General features: G+C 35.0%; 2 protein-coding genes across 3 annotated transcripts in view; both read left to right on the top strand.

The window, feature by feature from the left end:
• Positions 1-1,009: 1,009 nt before the first annotated feature.
• The window catches only part of Mmp2 (Matrix metalloproteinase 2), a 204,108-nt gene continuing 189,355 nt past the window's right edge, over positions 1,010-15,762 (top strand). The window contains exons 1-2 of one of the 2 annotated variants that reach the window (XM_071789611.1): positions 1,010-1,196; positions 7,208-8,468. In XM_071789611.1, the coding sequence (XP_071645712.1) occupies positions 8,358-8,468 (111 nt within the window). In that variant the 5' untranslated portion in view covers positions 1,010-1,196; positions 7,208-8,357. Of the gene's footprint in view, positions 1,237-7,207; positions 8,469-15,762 lie in introns of both variants that reach the window. The other variant, XM_071789612.1, reaches the window with a different exon arrangement.
• Positions 12,961-15,504, top strand: LOC139819162 (zinc finger BED domain-containing protein 4-like). The gene is made up of 4 exons (XM_071788361.1): positions 12,961-13,104; positions 13,208-13,370; positions 13,513-13,701; positions 13,968-15,504. The coding sequence occupies exons 1-4, from the start codon at positions 12,961-12,963 to the stop codon at positions 15,026-15,028; spliced, it is 1,557 nt and encodes a 518-aa protein (XP_071644462.1). The 3' UTR covers positions 15,029-15,504.

Here is a 15,762-nt window from a genome sequence, read left to right as displayed (position 1 = left end):
ATAGAAATGTGGTTTTAAAAATTTCATGTCTTTATTACTTCTGTTGAATATGTTTATTAGGTTTTGCAAACATCTGCATGCTCTTATTATATATAATTCACTCATTTGCTTAAACTGTCATCATAAGTTTTCTACAAATTTATGATAAAATTGTATATTAACCTAATGGGAAATGAGACTATATATCGTCATTGCTGCAAGTAATATAAAATTAATTTCAATTAATTGCGAACAAATCTGTAAGTAAATTAATTTTTTGTTTATTTGCGCAAATAATAAACGTGAAAATACTAATAAATCTGGTAACAGTGATACAATAGATGTAATGTAAATAAATAAATCAATGTTAAACAAATCAATAATCTATAACAACAACAACAACAACAACAACAACAACGAAGGAGCGGTCGTGCAAATAAGTAAATAATAATTCGACGGAATTTTATTTAATTTCACATGTGCTGATGGACTGATTTAAAAATGAAGCAAAACACACGTTATAATTCTTTAATAATTAATTTTTCTCTCTTTATGTTCCAAATAAACACGCCTCGCGGGAATTGGAAACGAATTATTGATACAGACTACAGATATAAAACAAATTATCCAATCCTAGAGAATTTTGCAGCACATTTCACGCGAAAAGAATTCTTTATTCACAGTAATCGCGGGGATCAAAGCTTGTCAATTTGCACGTGTCGCAATCACATGTTTTCGCTCCAGCAATTCTTTCATGCAGTAAGATAGAAATAAAGAGAAAGGGAGACTGAAAGAAAGAGAGAGAAGGAGAGGGGCGAGGAAGGGGGAGAGAGAGAGAAGGATAGATATATGTATATGAATACTATTTTGCATCCTTTGGGAAAAGGACTCTCTCTTTTCTCTCTCTTTCTTTCTTTCTTTAGACCGCGAGTGAGACGAGGACGGATTCTCGTGCAGAGAGAGGGCAGCGGGAGAGGTGGAGGTATCACACAGAGTGGGCCCTCGAAGGAGACGGGCGTCGGGCGTCAGTCGCGCGGCACGCGGCGCGCTGTTCGCATGCGGGTGCTTCTCCGTTCGAAAGGGGTGCACAAGTGCGTATTCGCAATCCTCCTGGGATTAACGCGATTGATCTCGCCGCCGGGGACAGGAAATGACGTCGTCGTCGTCGGCGGCGGCGGCGCGGAGATGATAGCGCGAACCACACCGATTGCAACATTGTACGTTCACGAGGCTTTGTCTGAAAACAGTTGGTCCCTGGTGCGATTGCAACGTTATCGTAACCGTCTGCCAATGTGCAGGATATAGTTATTTTGGTTTTAAGATGTGGAAATTATGGTGACAACTATAATTCAGCGATGAAGAGACGATTCTTTAGCACAGCATTTTGGCTATTGCTTCCAAAAATCTGTTTTTGTTTAAATTTGAGAATATAAATTAATCTCTGGATTTCTTACCGTGTTTTCATTGATTGCCATACGCAACTTGAAACTAAAATAATGAAATATATAAAATTTGCAGAGAGTCTTGCACAATAATTCTGGAACACTGATAAAAGGAATTTTTAAATTTTGTAAATAAATTACAAATTTTTATTAAAGGATTAAATGGGGGTAATCTTTAATAGAAAATTTACCTTTACATCGAGATTACAAACGATTATGAGAAATATAGAAATTGTGTGCATGTGAACGTGTGTCTGTGTATACGCATGTCTAAATGCGTGTGGGAGAGGAGAAGGGAACGGAAACGAGGGAGGATACATACCGGATTTTTTTGTGTATAACGGCGATGTGTGTGCGAACGGAAGCGCACGACGCGACGCTTGAATTTGGGATCGAACTTTTTTCGCAACGGACAGAGGACATGTTGCGAATTGTGCCGTGTCACGTTTTAAAATTGCCAGCCAAAACCAGAGTTTAGGTTCCTCCCAATTGAAAACTTGTCGATGACAAGAATTTAGCTTGTATCAATATTCACAAAAAAGCGGATAACGCAATTTTTAAGCGCGAAATAGAATTTCTTTTTCCGAATCTCGTGAACAAGCAACAAATGGGAATTTGTAAAAAAAAAATTAAATACAACTAAAAAAAACACCGAAATGGAAATCTGTCTATATAAATCTATCTGATACTTTTGAAACTATATTGAGCCTAGAGACAGTAAAAAGTGTATACATTTGTATACATTTTAATCGATAAATAAATTATTGCAAATTAAACGGGCGAATTCGGTCAATTAAATTCCAGGAACTCAAACGAGAGCTATATAAAATCTCATTTAGTAGTTAATTTTAAATTTGTATAATTACTCTGCTTTTAATAGAATTCCGATCTTAAACGTGATTTCAAAGCTTCTTAGCGTGATTAATTAAGGACTTGCGAAGTACGAGTGTAAACTCAATTACCGATAAATTATGTAAAGTAAGTTTTATAAAATCAACTAGTAAATAACTCTTAATAATGGAGACAATCGAGCTATGAATAATTGAATAAATTATTCATAGCTCGACACTTACCAATATGTGGTAAGTGTCGAGAGATATTTTTCGTAAGCACAGTCAAAATTCTTTTTAACAATGAATAAGTTACGTTGTAACAGTATAAACGATATCGATACAGCCTTGATATAGCGTGCGAGGGCGAGTCATCGGTGTACCGATTTAGATGCGATTAGCATATGGAGTGAATTATTTGCACTAGTCCGCGCTCCGGAAAACCCCCTGAGTGCCCCGGCCAGGTTGATTCATGCCGCAAGGTACGCGCGCGATATATTTCACGGTCTAGGTTCAAGAAACGAGTACAACTTTAATGCAAGCAGATAGATGGCCCGGTTAGAAGAACTTGCGTTCTATAGCACTGTACTGCAGTGCTTCGCGTACGTTTTCCCTGAAGCATGCTTTATTTCTTTCTTTATTTATCCTTAAGAATTTATAAGGATATAAATATTATAAATATTTAAAATTAATTTCAAGAGTAAAACACACATATGCCGTAATGAAGAGAATATAATGATTCCAAATATTTGTAATTTTGAACATCTTTTGTCATAGATGTGGGTATCTACAATTTATTTTGAATAAAATAGTAAGAGATACATATGATAAATAAAATTAAAGAAATCGTAAGTCTTTGATTGATGCAAGATAAAAATATAATACACAGAAGCATATAGAATGACCTTTTTCGATAAAATTTGTTAAATTACCTTAAAATAAGAAAAGTTAAATGCGATAGTAGTTAAATTGGACAATCTTTATGCTTGTTAAATCCTTCAGATCGTTTTGAAATACGATATTATAAGCAGCATTGTAAACCGTCAGATGCGAGGATAAGAAAGAAGGAAAGACCTTTACGACTCAGAAAATACCCGCGTGAGTGGGTAGTTGCAGCATCATGGCCGATTTTCTCTCTCTTTCTTGCCTCGTTTTTTCGTCTTTCTTTCTTATTTTTTTCCCCGAAAACAAAGAATTCCGGAACCCGCGGTCTTGAGTGTACGTGCAGATTTTCGTCTGGATACATAAGTTATAGATACGAGCGGATCGAGAAGAGCGCGTTGATTGAACCTATAAATAGTATAAATAATGAAACTCGTCCGGTCAACAGATTAGATAAATCATCCATTCTACAATAATTTTTAGAACTCATGTCGCTTATTGACCATCAAACGCGCGCTCTAAGAAATTTGATACGATTACTAAGCGAGAAAGCAATTCGGTGTTTTACAAATAACAGTTAATCGATTCGGAATTTATTGAGAGATTAACTTTTTAAAGACTTGTTTTTTTTCCGTCCCTGTTTAGTGTAACGTACGTCAGATCTTCATCAAATTTAAAAACAATTACACTGAAAATTCCTTCCGCACCGAGGAACATTCTCAAATATTTGGAGATTCTTTTACTTATACATATATATACGCGATACTAAAAAATTATCAGTGTTTATCGGTAAGTGTGATATTACACAGCATCGTGTGTATAGCATCATTACCGTTGCACTTTGTTTCATGACATTACTGTTTTTTATCGTGCTCCTGCGGTTAAATACGTAGTTAAATAAAACTCACATTATCCGTTTCATGGTAAATGTGATACGTAGGAGATGTTTTCCGCTAAATACCGCCATTTCCTCCGAAATCATTTCCTCTCGAAATTGCGCGCTTGCTTTTCCGAATCCACGTCAACGTGGATCGTATCTCTGGAGTATAATCTTCATTAATTTGTTTTTTGTTCTTTGCATATCAATAATCGATTTTATAATAAAACATAATTTGTAAAACTATGAAGAGTTTTAGAATTATTCTTTAATTTAATATTTTTACTTTTTAAATTTCTTTTTAAATTTTTTTTTTAAATTTAGATCAATATTTTTGCCAAATAGAATAATACTTTTTTTTTGTATGTAAAATTTGAAGTTGTTTTAAATCGATTCAAGTGATTTGTGAATTTCGGAATAGATCAAGCTGACGATCGAAGGAGGCTACTTGAATTATAAAAATATTGCTTTGATGCATCTCATCAGGGTCTTCGACCGAGTCTCTCTCTTTCTCTTCTTGTCCCCTCAATCTTTTATCTATTGTGTTTACCGTGGAAAGAAAGAAAGAAAGACTTGCGTCAATGTCCTGATAGGGAGATTGCGCAGTTTACTCAATCGCGTTCCACCTGCCGTCGAGGTCTAATGTCTTTGGAAAATTTATTTAATAAAAATTACTTTCAAAATTCCGTCTAAAGAATATAACATTATTCTTATCCGCAAATTCTTCGAGACTTCGTATTCTTTATTTGAAGATTTCTTTAATTAGTCTTGAGTCGATTTCCTCTTTGAGAAAATAACAAGTTTCGAATTTTACTTTTTTCAACAGAAAAATTGTGAACTTTTGTACCACCTTTGCACTTTTGTACCACCTTGATTTAGAATGTGTTCATCATTTTCCGGGTTCTTACAGATCGCGAAAGTAACTTTACAGTCCTGCCTAAGATTGATCGTTCGGATCAGAACGATCGTTTGTCTTATCGGGACATCAAGTTGCGAAGAAAAATCGCTGCTAGAGACGTAAGATGAAAACGGCGAGTATGTCACAGACAGCTAGAGAAGCAGGCAAGCAGGCAGACTGGCTGGCAGGCAGTCGTACGGTGAAGAATGCCGGTGATTATCGAGACACGACGACAAAACGAGGTCAGCCAAGCTCGCGTTGGCACGTTCCCCGGCGATAACGATCCTCTAGTTCTTTCGGCCCGCGTGTGATCTTCTTCCGGTTTCCGGCCGCCATTCCGATCGACTTTCCTTTATCTCATGTCCTCGTTCCCGGCATTTTTCCAGCCGTTGCCGTCGGTCGATGACGATTCTTCTGCCTTGTCGCTCGCCTTCGCATTTTCGCGTCCTTCATAAGATAACCTGCATGAACCTTCGCGCTTTAACACGTTAACGGCCTGTTTATTACATGAGTTATCGCGAGAGTGAGAAACACGCGTTATATAATTCAGCAATAGATACAATCCCATCTAATCTAATATATGTAATATATTTGTAATTATCTATTTAAAATCTATATGATGTATAACAAAATCTCCACTATGTTATTACCCTAAATTATATTATACATTAAAATTATTATTTTATTATTAAATTGATAGTGTAGGGGAGACCGGGGCGAAGTCGTCTTATGCTAGAGAGTTGATAATCATAAGAGTCTATGATAAATACGATTTTGTAAATAATTCTGTGACAAATATATTTTTTTGTAAATTTCCGAATTTTTCAAAATTTAATGTTAAATAAACACACACACACACACACACACACACACACACACACACACACACACACACATATACTTAAATTCCGTGTAAAAAGTATATGTATAATTATACATATGGAATTTAAATTTGAAATTGAATTCAAAATTGAAAAATAACTTAGACATTGGTGAATTAATCAGTCTAAGATTCGTCGAGATTACTTTCCCTTTAATCGCGGATGCATACAAAATAAAATGGACCGAATGAAATTCTCATCAAGCGTGCGCGCAACTTTATCTAACAAACATGGGGCGAGATATAATTATATTCTCCTGACTTTTTTGTTATTTACTTCCGCTTTCTTAATATTTCTTTCAAAGACTTGTTCAGCTTATTCTCGGACGCGCGGCGTAAATATTTCCAAGTTTCATCAATCTCGGAAACACAGGCGCGTATTTTCACGATATAGAATAAAATGAATTCTTTGACCAACAACATACCCAAATCAAGCTTTCTCCAAATCGAAGATTCCAGATTCTTTGATGGATTTGCGATTGATCAAAAAGAATTTCAGCAGATTCCATCTTTTTCTATAATTTCTTGGCTTCAGATATAAAAAAATTAGAAATTTTATTAAAAATTTGATTATATTCCTTTTATCCTTATTGTATTAATTCGAAAACGAATTTTTTTGTATCTACAATTTAAAGAAACTTTCGGAATATCTTGCAAATGTACATTGTGACTTTACGACATCGATTAGCTTTCACGCATGCGTCATATATATTTGATTTATAAAAATCCAGGATATTCTTTTTTGGATGACTCCCTTGGCTGAGATTCAACTTGATCCTATTTTTTTCCCTCCCATCTCTTCTAATATTTCTCTAAGGTGACGAGAAATCTGGGCTCTTCGGGACCATTAAGTCCGGCAATCGTTTATCTGCCGAATACAAAAGAGCTCTGTTTCGCGCGAATCGTCGAATGGTTCTTCTGGAACCGTACTCGGAACTAAAGGGTCCAATGAAGTTTGCATACTTTTTGTGCACACTCCCCAGACAATTTCTGTTGAGGCTGAATCTCGATTCGTATAGCCGACATTCCTTTTCTTATTCTCCCTTCATCGCGTAACAATGATACTATCTCTTCGGTACTTTGTGTGTTTGATAGTTGGCTCATTTTTTTTTATCAAAACCGATCTTATGAACGTAATAAAATTTTAATTTGAGATCTTGTTACCAAGCTATTTAATTGAGCAAATTTACAGATAAATTAATGGGATTGCAATTTTCAGATTATCTTTCTAAGTAAAATAAAAGGTTTTATTTGTTAAATAAATAAACGCTGTGTAAGATTTTTAACTAATATTGTAGGAAACGCAAACAGATGTTTGGAATAAAAGATTTAAGAAATATATTTTCATTGCAAGCATTAGTAATAGTAAGGTAGGTTTCGATTACTTCTCTTTCTAACCGGCTATAACTATCTCGTTAGGTCGGCGGATGGACGCGCCAGCCGCTGGAAAGCCCGAATCCGGAGGAAAGTACGAAGAAGCCGGTAATCACCGCCGTCGTCATTATCGCCGCGGGCGGCGCAGGAAGACTACCGAGTTGACGAAAGTCGACCGATTCGTGAGGAGGAAAAAGGAAAGAAAGAAGAGAAGTTAAGTAAGTAAGGAGCGTGCAGCGACGCGAGGCATCGGTTAATCACCGTCGTCGTTGCGGTCAGTCCAGACGCACGATCGGAAGACAAAGAAGAAGTGGGAAAGGAAAAAAGGAAGCAGGAGGAGCACCCGTCGGTGGGAGGAATAATCGTATAGTGAGGGGAAAAGTCTCGGCTCGTCACCGAAGACTGGAGACGTGGACGTTAAACGTAGACTACGTCCGGTCACGCAAGCGTCCCCATCGTCGATAAATTCGTCTTAATCCTAATCACGGAACCTATTCATTCATCCGATGGACACTGCCTCGCGACTAGTCGCTCGAGAAAATACAAGACATTGATCGCTGTCGTGAATTATTTCGCGAGTACCTCGAACAGATCGACTGATTACGCAGCGTGGTGCGTTTTTTAAATACACTTTAAGCCTCGAGAGTTATTTTTAAAGAGGCACGAAGCCAACGGGTATTTATATTTTAGATAATTCGCGCTTCGGTTACTTCGAAAGCTTCGAAAGGACCAAGATCATCCGACAACTATTCTGGTATGATTGAAAAATTACTAGGTGAGATTTTTACTTGGGCTACTTCGCGCTTCGATCGTCCCGAACGGATTCTTTGACGCATTCGTTGGAATCTTCAATTTGATTGCCTCACGTTTCGCGGGGTATCTCGAAAAAATCCGATAGATCGGCCAAGTGGAATCTCAATTCTGTTCTACTTATTCGCGCGTCTCGAATACCTCGAGGAGAGACTCGACATCCACCGGTGAAATTTTTATCTTTGTGCGAATATTCCGAAGGGATTTGAAGAGCCGTCGATAGCCGGTAGTAGTGTGTGATCCCGACGGGAAGTTTGACTTCGATACAGTGCGGTTTATCGTTGTTGAGTTTGCGTGAAACTTTCCCACGATCGTAGAGAACATCGGATCTCTCTCGCGAGTGTTGCAAATCGTGTGGGTGATCTTCTTCGGGGAAGCTGGACAGATGTGCACCGTCGTGAAGATGATACGTTACATAGCCGTCGTCGCTTTTCTCGTTGTGTTCGCCAGCAGCGGAGCGCCGGTATCTTCAATCATCTACGCGGACGACAAAGTGGTGAGTGGACATACTGGACATTTTATTATTATCTGCGTCGACCGAATCTATAGGTGAAGCGAAGGACAAAACGTGCCCTTGCCACCCGCGATAAAATATTCAGTCAAGGCATTTTTTTATCTTTACACGAATAGTAATTAATCGATTACTATTTGTAAAAAATTTGCATAAAAAATTAGCTAATTCCTTTGAAAATCTATATATTTATAAATCGTCAGAAAATAATATTGAATGATACCTAAACAATAAAAACGTATAAATTTTTTCTTTAATTCATATTCTCCATATTAATGTACATTTTTAACTTTGTTTTTTCATATTTTCAGTTTATTTAGCGCATTATGCATTTGCAAACAAGTCAATATATTTACTTGCTACAAGAGATTCTTTGTTCGTCAGTATTACTAATTGCAAGTATCTCGTTGCATTGAGCAACAAAGTATTGTAAATTGCTGAATATTTCATAATCGCGGAAAATCTCAAGTTTTCGTGACTCTGAGTCGAGTTACACTCGTGGAGATTACGAGAACCATGTCATGGAATAATTTTAACGGCGTTCGCGCGCGAGTAATTAATTATTACACTGAGAGAAAAATCCAGGTTTAAATAATCGGACAATTGTTTGAAAATTAACAAACGGGTATAATCCGATAACTTTCAATCGAAATTACAAAAAGCCTATCAAGGCCAAAATAATGTCCGATCTATGATATTCAATTAATTATCAATGATATCTGGATATCATTAATCGGACATTATTTTGGCCTTGATCGTTTTTTATAATTCCAATTGAAAGTTATCGGATTACCCGTTTGTTAATTTTTGAACGATTTATTTCTCTCAGTGTACTATTCACGAAAAACCAGGAGGGTCATATTTTATTAAAAGCCATTATAAGCTTATACTTTCTTAGGTTATAATCTATATCGTAAGCTTTAATCATAAGCTATATTTTTTATATTAATTAAAATAGGGGTGTTTTTCTCACGAATTCAGTTATTAATGTTATTATACTTTATCTAATCTCCACCTCCACAATATTGAAAATGTGTCAATACTTCTTAAATACGATTTCGAATTTTTAAAATTCTGATAGTTTTATTTTTTTCATTGTCTGATTTTTCACAGATTGTATAATCGATTATCTCGCATATCTGACACATACATACAATATGTATATACATATACATACATACAGTATGTTTTGCGATCGCGAGATGCAGGATCAACCTTTTCTGCAGGACATTTAGCAGAAGGCAATTTAGACCGTATTTCAAAAAGAATAATGTAATCCCGGATAAATTCACTTCATGCCTATCAATTCTACGTTGCAACCAATTTTCTCTCTAGATTTCAGAGAAATCAATGCTTATAAATAATTATTTTGCTACTATTTGGTATACTACATATATTTTGTTTATAAAAATTAATTCTGAAAAATATCTGTTTTAACTCTAAAACTAAATCTCTGTTAACATGAAATACATTTGAAACTGCAATATTTCAAACCAGTATAAATGTTCAGTTTTCAATCATTTGCGTGAAACAACACAAACGTCGACATGTGAATTTGTGAAAATTAAATACTTCATTTTTAATTATAATTATAAATTTAAATTAAGTTTAAATTATACTTTTTGATATTAAATACAACTTTACGAGATCGTACTTTTTTTTTAATTTATACAATTTGCACGGATGACTGTCCGATACATAAAAAGGTGAATACATATTATGTACAATAATACTTACATATTTTTAAAATGTTAATGTTATATACGTAATTTAATACTGAAAAAATTGCATTCTTTCGGAATTAAACATATTAAATATTACGCATGATGAATATAAAAGAGATGCATTGATTTCTTCTGCTTTCCTTTAGCCTGAATAATAAGAAAAGATCATTCCGAAGGTTTTTTTTTTAAAGAAACCATCTCCTTTAACCTCGCTTATCTACAAGCATTAATCACATTAATTCATAAAGCTACATGCATGCAGACAGGACTTTGTGGTGTGTGTGTGTGTGTGTGTGTGTGTGTGTGTGTGTGTGTATTCGTACTCGTATTCATAAGACACTTAATATTAAGCAGAAGCTCGTAAAGCCGACTGGTTACGCGTCTGTGTGGGTATGACATATCTCGTAATACCTATAGCGTCCGGGTTTCCCTGTGGGCTTTGCGGTTCTACTATAGGGACAGTCCTATAGTTTTCAACGTAACGTAACATTCCACTATCTTAATACATTAAGAGAATCGCTCGTAACTTTTGTAGGAATGATTCATAGATCTACGCATAAATTGCGAATAAAATATCTTAGTTCGTCATATTAAATATTTATGGGAGGGAGAATTGCGTCAATGATGAATAATAATTCTGTTTGTTTAGATTGAAACGCATAGCTTTGCATTTTAATCTCTAATTTGTCACGTGAAATTTACATAGTTAATATCTAAAATGGAAAATTACAAAATATTTTTCTGGTATAAAACGGAGAGAAATAATTCTATTTTTAACTATTTTATATTTTAAACGTAATAATCGCATCTCGATCAGTGGATTTGGTCAAGTCCCCAGTGGAATGAATTGATCTTATACATTTAATATTTAATCCGGCAATTCTCTTTAATTCAAGACAGTTTCTAATGTAATATAAATTTATCGAATATATGAAAAAGGGACATTGGTAGTGAAAAAGGATTTCCCTTCGCAAAGGTATGGTCTCTGGGGAATTAATGGTAACTGTGCGTACATCACGTTCCGCGGCATTAACTTTTTCCGTTGGTTTCCGTGCACGGCTTTATTGCGATATTAATGACTGGTAGGAGAACGAGCTTAGTGCTTGCTACGTAACAAGTACAGTTCCCTTTTTGCACAAAAATAGTTTCTCTGATTCGGCTCGCGTACTTTCTAACGTAAAGCTGCCGATTCATTAATCCGATTAGCGTTTCGTCGGATGTACATATAATCGCTTACAACTGTGTCCGTGCATGATAATTAGTCTCGTTAATTAATCAAATTCTATTTGATCGGCCGAGTAGCTAAACGTATGAATTTTCAATCGCCGACCGACTAATAGAGAGAATTTATTATATCGAGGACTTTGCCGGAGCAAAGGTCTAGGCAGCGGAAATTATAAATTGCGCTCTGTGATATTTTAAGGTCTTAATATACGCCGCGCGTTTTTTCACAAAAGCAGAGGATAGCAATTCCATTTTCCCTTATCCTTTTAAATGGCTTAATGTAATTTACGTAACTTCTCTGAAGCTTAAGCGCGATTATAATTTATCTTGATCATATTTAATTTAATTTTTATCCTACATGTAGAGAGAATCTCGGTCACTTGTCGCTTCTGGTATCTCCCGCGATCACGAGTGACAATAACGCGATGATAATACTTAACACACGGCTGTAGCGCGGTGATCTTACGTAAAGATAGCCACATAGCGCGCGGTAAGCGGAATAAGAAATGCCGAGCTTTCGACAAAATATTTTCGGGGAATATTTCATGTTACCTATTTCGTAGAAAGTCCAACGATGCTCGGCATTTGTTGTTTACGGCTCGCTGAAAGGTCGCCGCATTACCATTCGTATACTGCGGCACTCGAACTGGAAATAGGGATGGGCGATACTGTATCGATATTTTGAATATCGATACTTTTGGGCTGTAATATCGATATTTTGTATCGATATTTTACATTTCGATATTAGCCTGTATCGATATTCGAACATGAATATCGAACTTTCGATACAGTCCATAATTCGACGGATATATCTTCCTCGCCTGATCGTAAGTGTATACCGTCAATTGCGCACGCAGCAGCTACTTGGCATGTGATAGTTGTGATTGGTTACCAATTACGTGTCTAGCACGGGTTGGCGCAAATTTTGCGCGGCACGTGAATGGCACGTGGCGGTTGTTGTTCGCCCGGTTCGCCGGGCATTCCGCTATTGTGTAGTGTATGACATACACTGTATGTACTGTATGTACAACTATTGCGGGGTGAAGTCTGCTGATACTGATAGCACGCTATCCGAAATCCGAACGCAGCTTACGTGAGTATAATTTAAGTAAGAATAATTGAATAATTTTCACTTCTTTTAAATTGGATATCTATTGTCTATGATTGGGTTGATCAAAGTTTATTTGTTACTATGTGGCAATATTTTTCTAAATTTTGCAGAAGTTATACATGCATGATATTGGATATATTAAATTTGAAAACTGAACTGGGAACTTGGAAAAGACTTCTCAAAATCCTAATCTCACTTTTTCCACGTTGCTATTGGCCTGACCTTCTCACTAATTCTATAACAGTACTTATCTCATGCATTATCTTACTTGCATGCATTATTTTAGATTATTTTTTTGTCATTTAAATATTCTTCCTGCATTTATTTATTTCTATGTACAGTGCCACCACCCAAAAGTGATTGTTGGAAATTTTTTGCCCGAACCAGTGAAGGCGGCCAATGTAACATTTGCCACAAGATGATCAAAACTAAGGGAAATACAACAAATTTACGCTTTCATCTGACCCGAACACATCCTAAAGTTCTGTTACAAATGAAGAGGGCTACTGAGACATCTGATGTCACAGAGGCCTCAACTTCACCGAAACAGAGAAAAGTTATGGTAATAAATATATAATTACTGTTTGTATTGAAAACTACATTAAGTTTATTCAATATTTAATATAAAATAATATTACTAGTGCATTTTATATTACGCTTTTTAGCCGCAAGATGAAACTGATCAAGATATTGATGACGATTTTGATATAATGGCAAAATCTGTTTCACCTCCTAATTCTTCAGAATCGCCAGTTTTATCAGTCACGTCAAATATTTCACGATCAGAGGCATCAGTTGTGTCATTACCAGTTTTGAAAAAGAGGCAATGTACTCTTGATTCTGCTTTTCAAAACCATAAATCATTTTATGGTATTTAAGTTTTATTATTTAAAGTATTTTACTTTTAAAATTTAATTTGTTAAACATTTCAATTATCTTATATATATTTCATGTTTTGTCTTTATTATAGATGGAGGAATAAAAGCTGCTGAGTATACCAACAAGCTTATTTTCATGATTGCAAAAGATAATTTGCCATTTGCGACAGTGGAAAAGGAAGGATTTCTTACGTTTATGAAAACAGTTGCGCCGTTGTACAAGATTCCCAGCCGGAAAAAAATCACGAGCTTGATCGAAGAAAAATATGAGTTTTTATCAGGTATGATAAAAGCTCAATTTTCAGATATTAAAAATTTATGTTTAACAACCGACATTTGGACGGATACGTTAAATACTAAAAGTTTCTTAGGTCTTACAGCTCATTATATATTAAAAGAAACGTACAAGTCTGTGACTATTGGGGTTACTGAGTTAAATGACCGACATACTTCTGAAAATATAAAAATGTGGTTGTTAAACATATTACGTGATTGGAATATAGATAAAGAAAGTGTTATAAGTGTTGTATCGGATAACGCGGCTAACATGAAAAAGCCGAATTGTTTGGCACTGAAAAACATTTGTCTTGTTTTGCACACACGTTGAACTTAGTTCCATCAATTATCATTAAAGAGGATATTATTGTTAGAAATTTCTGTAAAAAAATTAAAACTATTGTTACATATTTTAAACACTCTGTGGTTGCTGCAGATGAATTGCGAGCTCATTCAGCCTTCAAGTTAATACAAAGTGTCGAAACTCGATGGAATTCGACTTACGACATGCTTGTACGATTTATTGAATTAGCAGATAAAATAAATGGTATTCTTCTGCAACAACCTACAGCACCGATAATGTTGACTGCATCTGAATTACAAGCTGCAAAAGAATTTGTTGATTTATTAAAACCATTTAATGAAGCCACTAGAATTATATGCGGTGAACATTATCTTACTGGCAGCAAAGTAATTCCGATTATCCATACGTTAAAAAATAAATTAGATATGCTTACACCAAAAACTGAAATAGGTGTTCACTTTAAATGTGAATTAGAACGTCAGTTCTCAAACAGATTTAGTAATATTGAAAATGTTTATCCGTTGGTGATATCAACTATTTTAGATCCTCGATTCAAGAACCTTCATTTTTCTGATAAAATTGCATACGCTCATTGTGTTAACAAAATCACGCAAATAATAAATATAAATGCAAATGAATCAGATATATGCGATTTTCAAAACGCGCAACAAAATAATTTAATCCAAAGTGATAATTTTTGGACATTACACGAAAATTTAGTTGCTAAATATAAACATACGTTAAAGAATAACGATTTCACAATGGTGAATGAACTTCAATATTATTTAAATCAACCACCAATGAAAATGGATGGCAATCCACTAAAATATTGGTTAATAAATATGCATTCCGATTTAAAAAACATAGCATTGAAATATTTAACTATAATTGCGACCTCCGTTCCAAGTGAACGATTATTTTCACGGGCCGGAAATATTGTCACCGAAAGTAGAAATCGTATAACAGGTAAACATTTACAACAGATGCTTTTTTTAAACTCTCTTTCTGTGGAAGATTGGTTACTGTAGTAACTATATATGTATATATTTTTATATATACTTGTGGATAGATAATCGATGCTTAAGTTAGCGCATATTATAATGTAATTTGCATGTACGGACATAGTCATATCTGTCATATATACTTATGTCAGTCGCGGTCAGAGTAGTTGCAAGTTGCAACATTTTCTTTAAAATAAGTTTAAGAACGCGCATTTAGTTTCAGAATAAGAACTACTACTTTCACAATCGGTAATAATAATATTGTCAAACATACACATACAAATGTGTAGCATACGATAAGTATTATGTGCCGTGAGAAATCTGTAATAAGATAGTAGAGTTAAAAGAAAAGTGTTGCAACTACTCTGACCGCGACTGTACATTGTCAATTTGTCAACTTTCTATTTAATCATTTACAGGAACATGTACCTTCTTTTGTTCTCTGTTTGCGTGAATTTTGTATCCAAATTTATTACAATTAGCATAAAACTACTTGTCGCATATGTATCTGTCATAATTGATTTCTCCTTTTCAAACAATAACTTGATCTCCATGCCGTTTGCAATACTGTGACTTTATATTTAAGATAATTAGTGTATATTAATAGTGTATTTCTGTAACTTTTTTTATCATTATAACACATATGTAAATAACTAATCGAAGAAAACGAACTTAACAATGACGACGGATTAGCGGGCTGCTTATTTGTGTGTTCTCAAAATTAAATTAAAATATAACTAATAATAGAGGTATCGACAGTA

The sequence above is a fragment of the Temnothorax longispinosus genome, chromosome 9, assembly GCF_030848805.1.
Source record: "Temnothorax longispinosus isolate EJ_2023e chromosome 9, Tlon_JGU_v1, whole genome shotgun sequence".
NCBI classification, from domain to species: domain Eukaryota; kingdom Metazoa; phylum Arthropoda; class Insecta; order Hymenoptera; family Formicidae; genus Temnothorax; species Temnothorax longispinosus.
The sequence above is the reverse complement of the archived record's forward strand: the minus strand, read 5'-3'. Positions and strand labels throughout refer to the sequence as shown.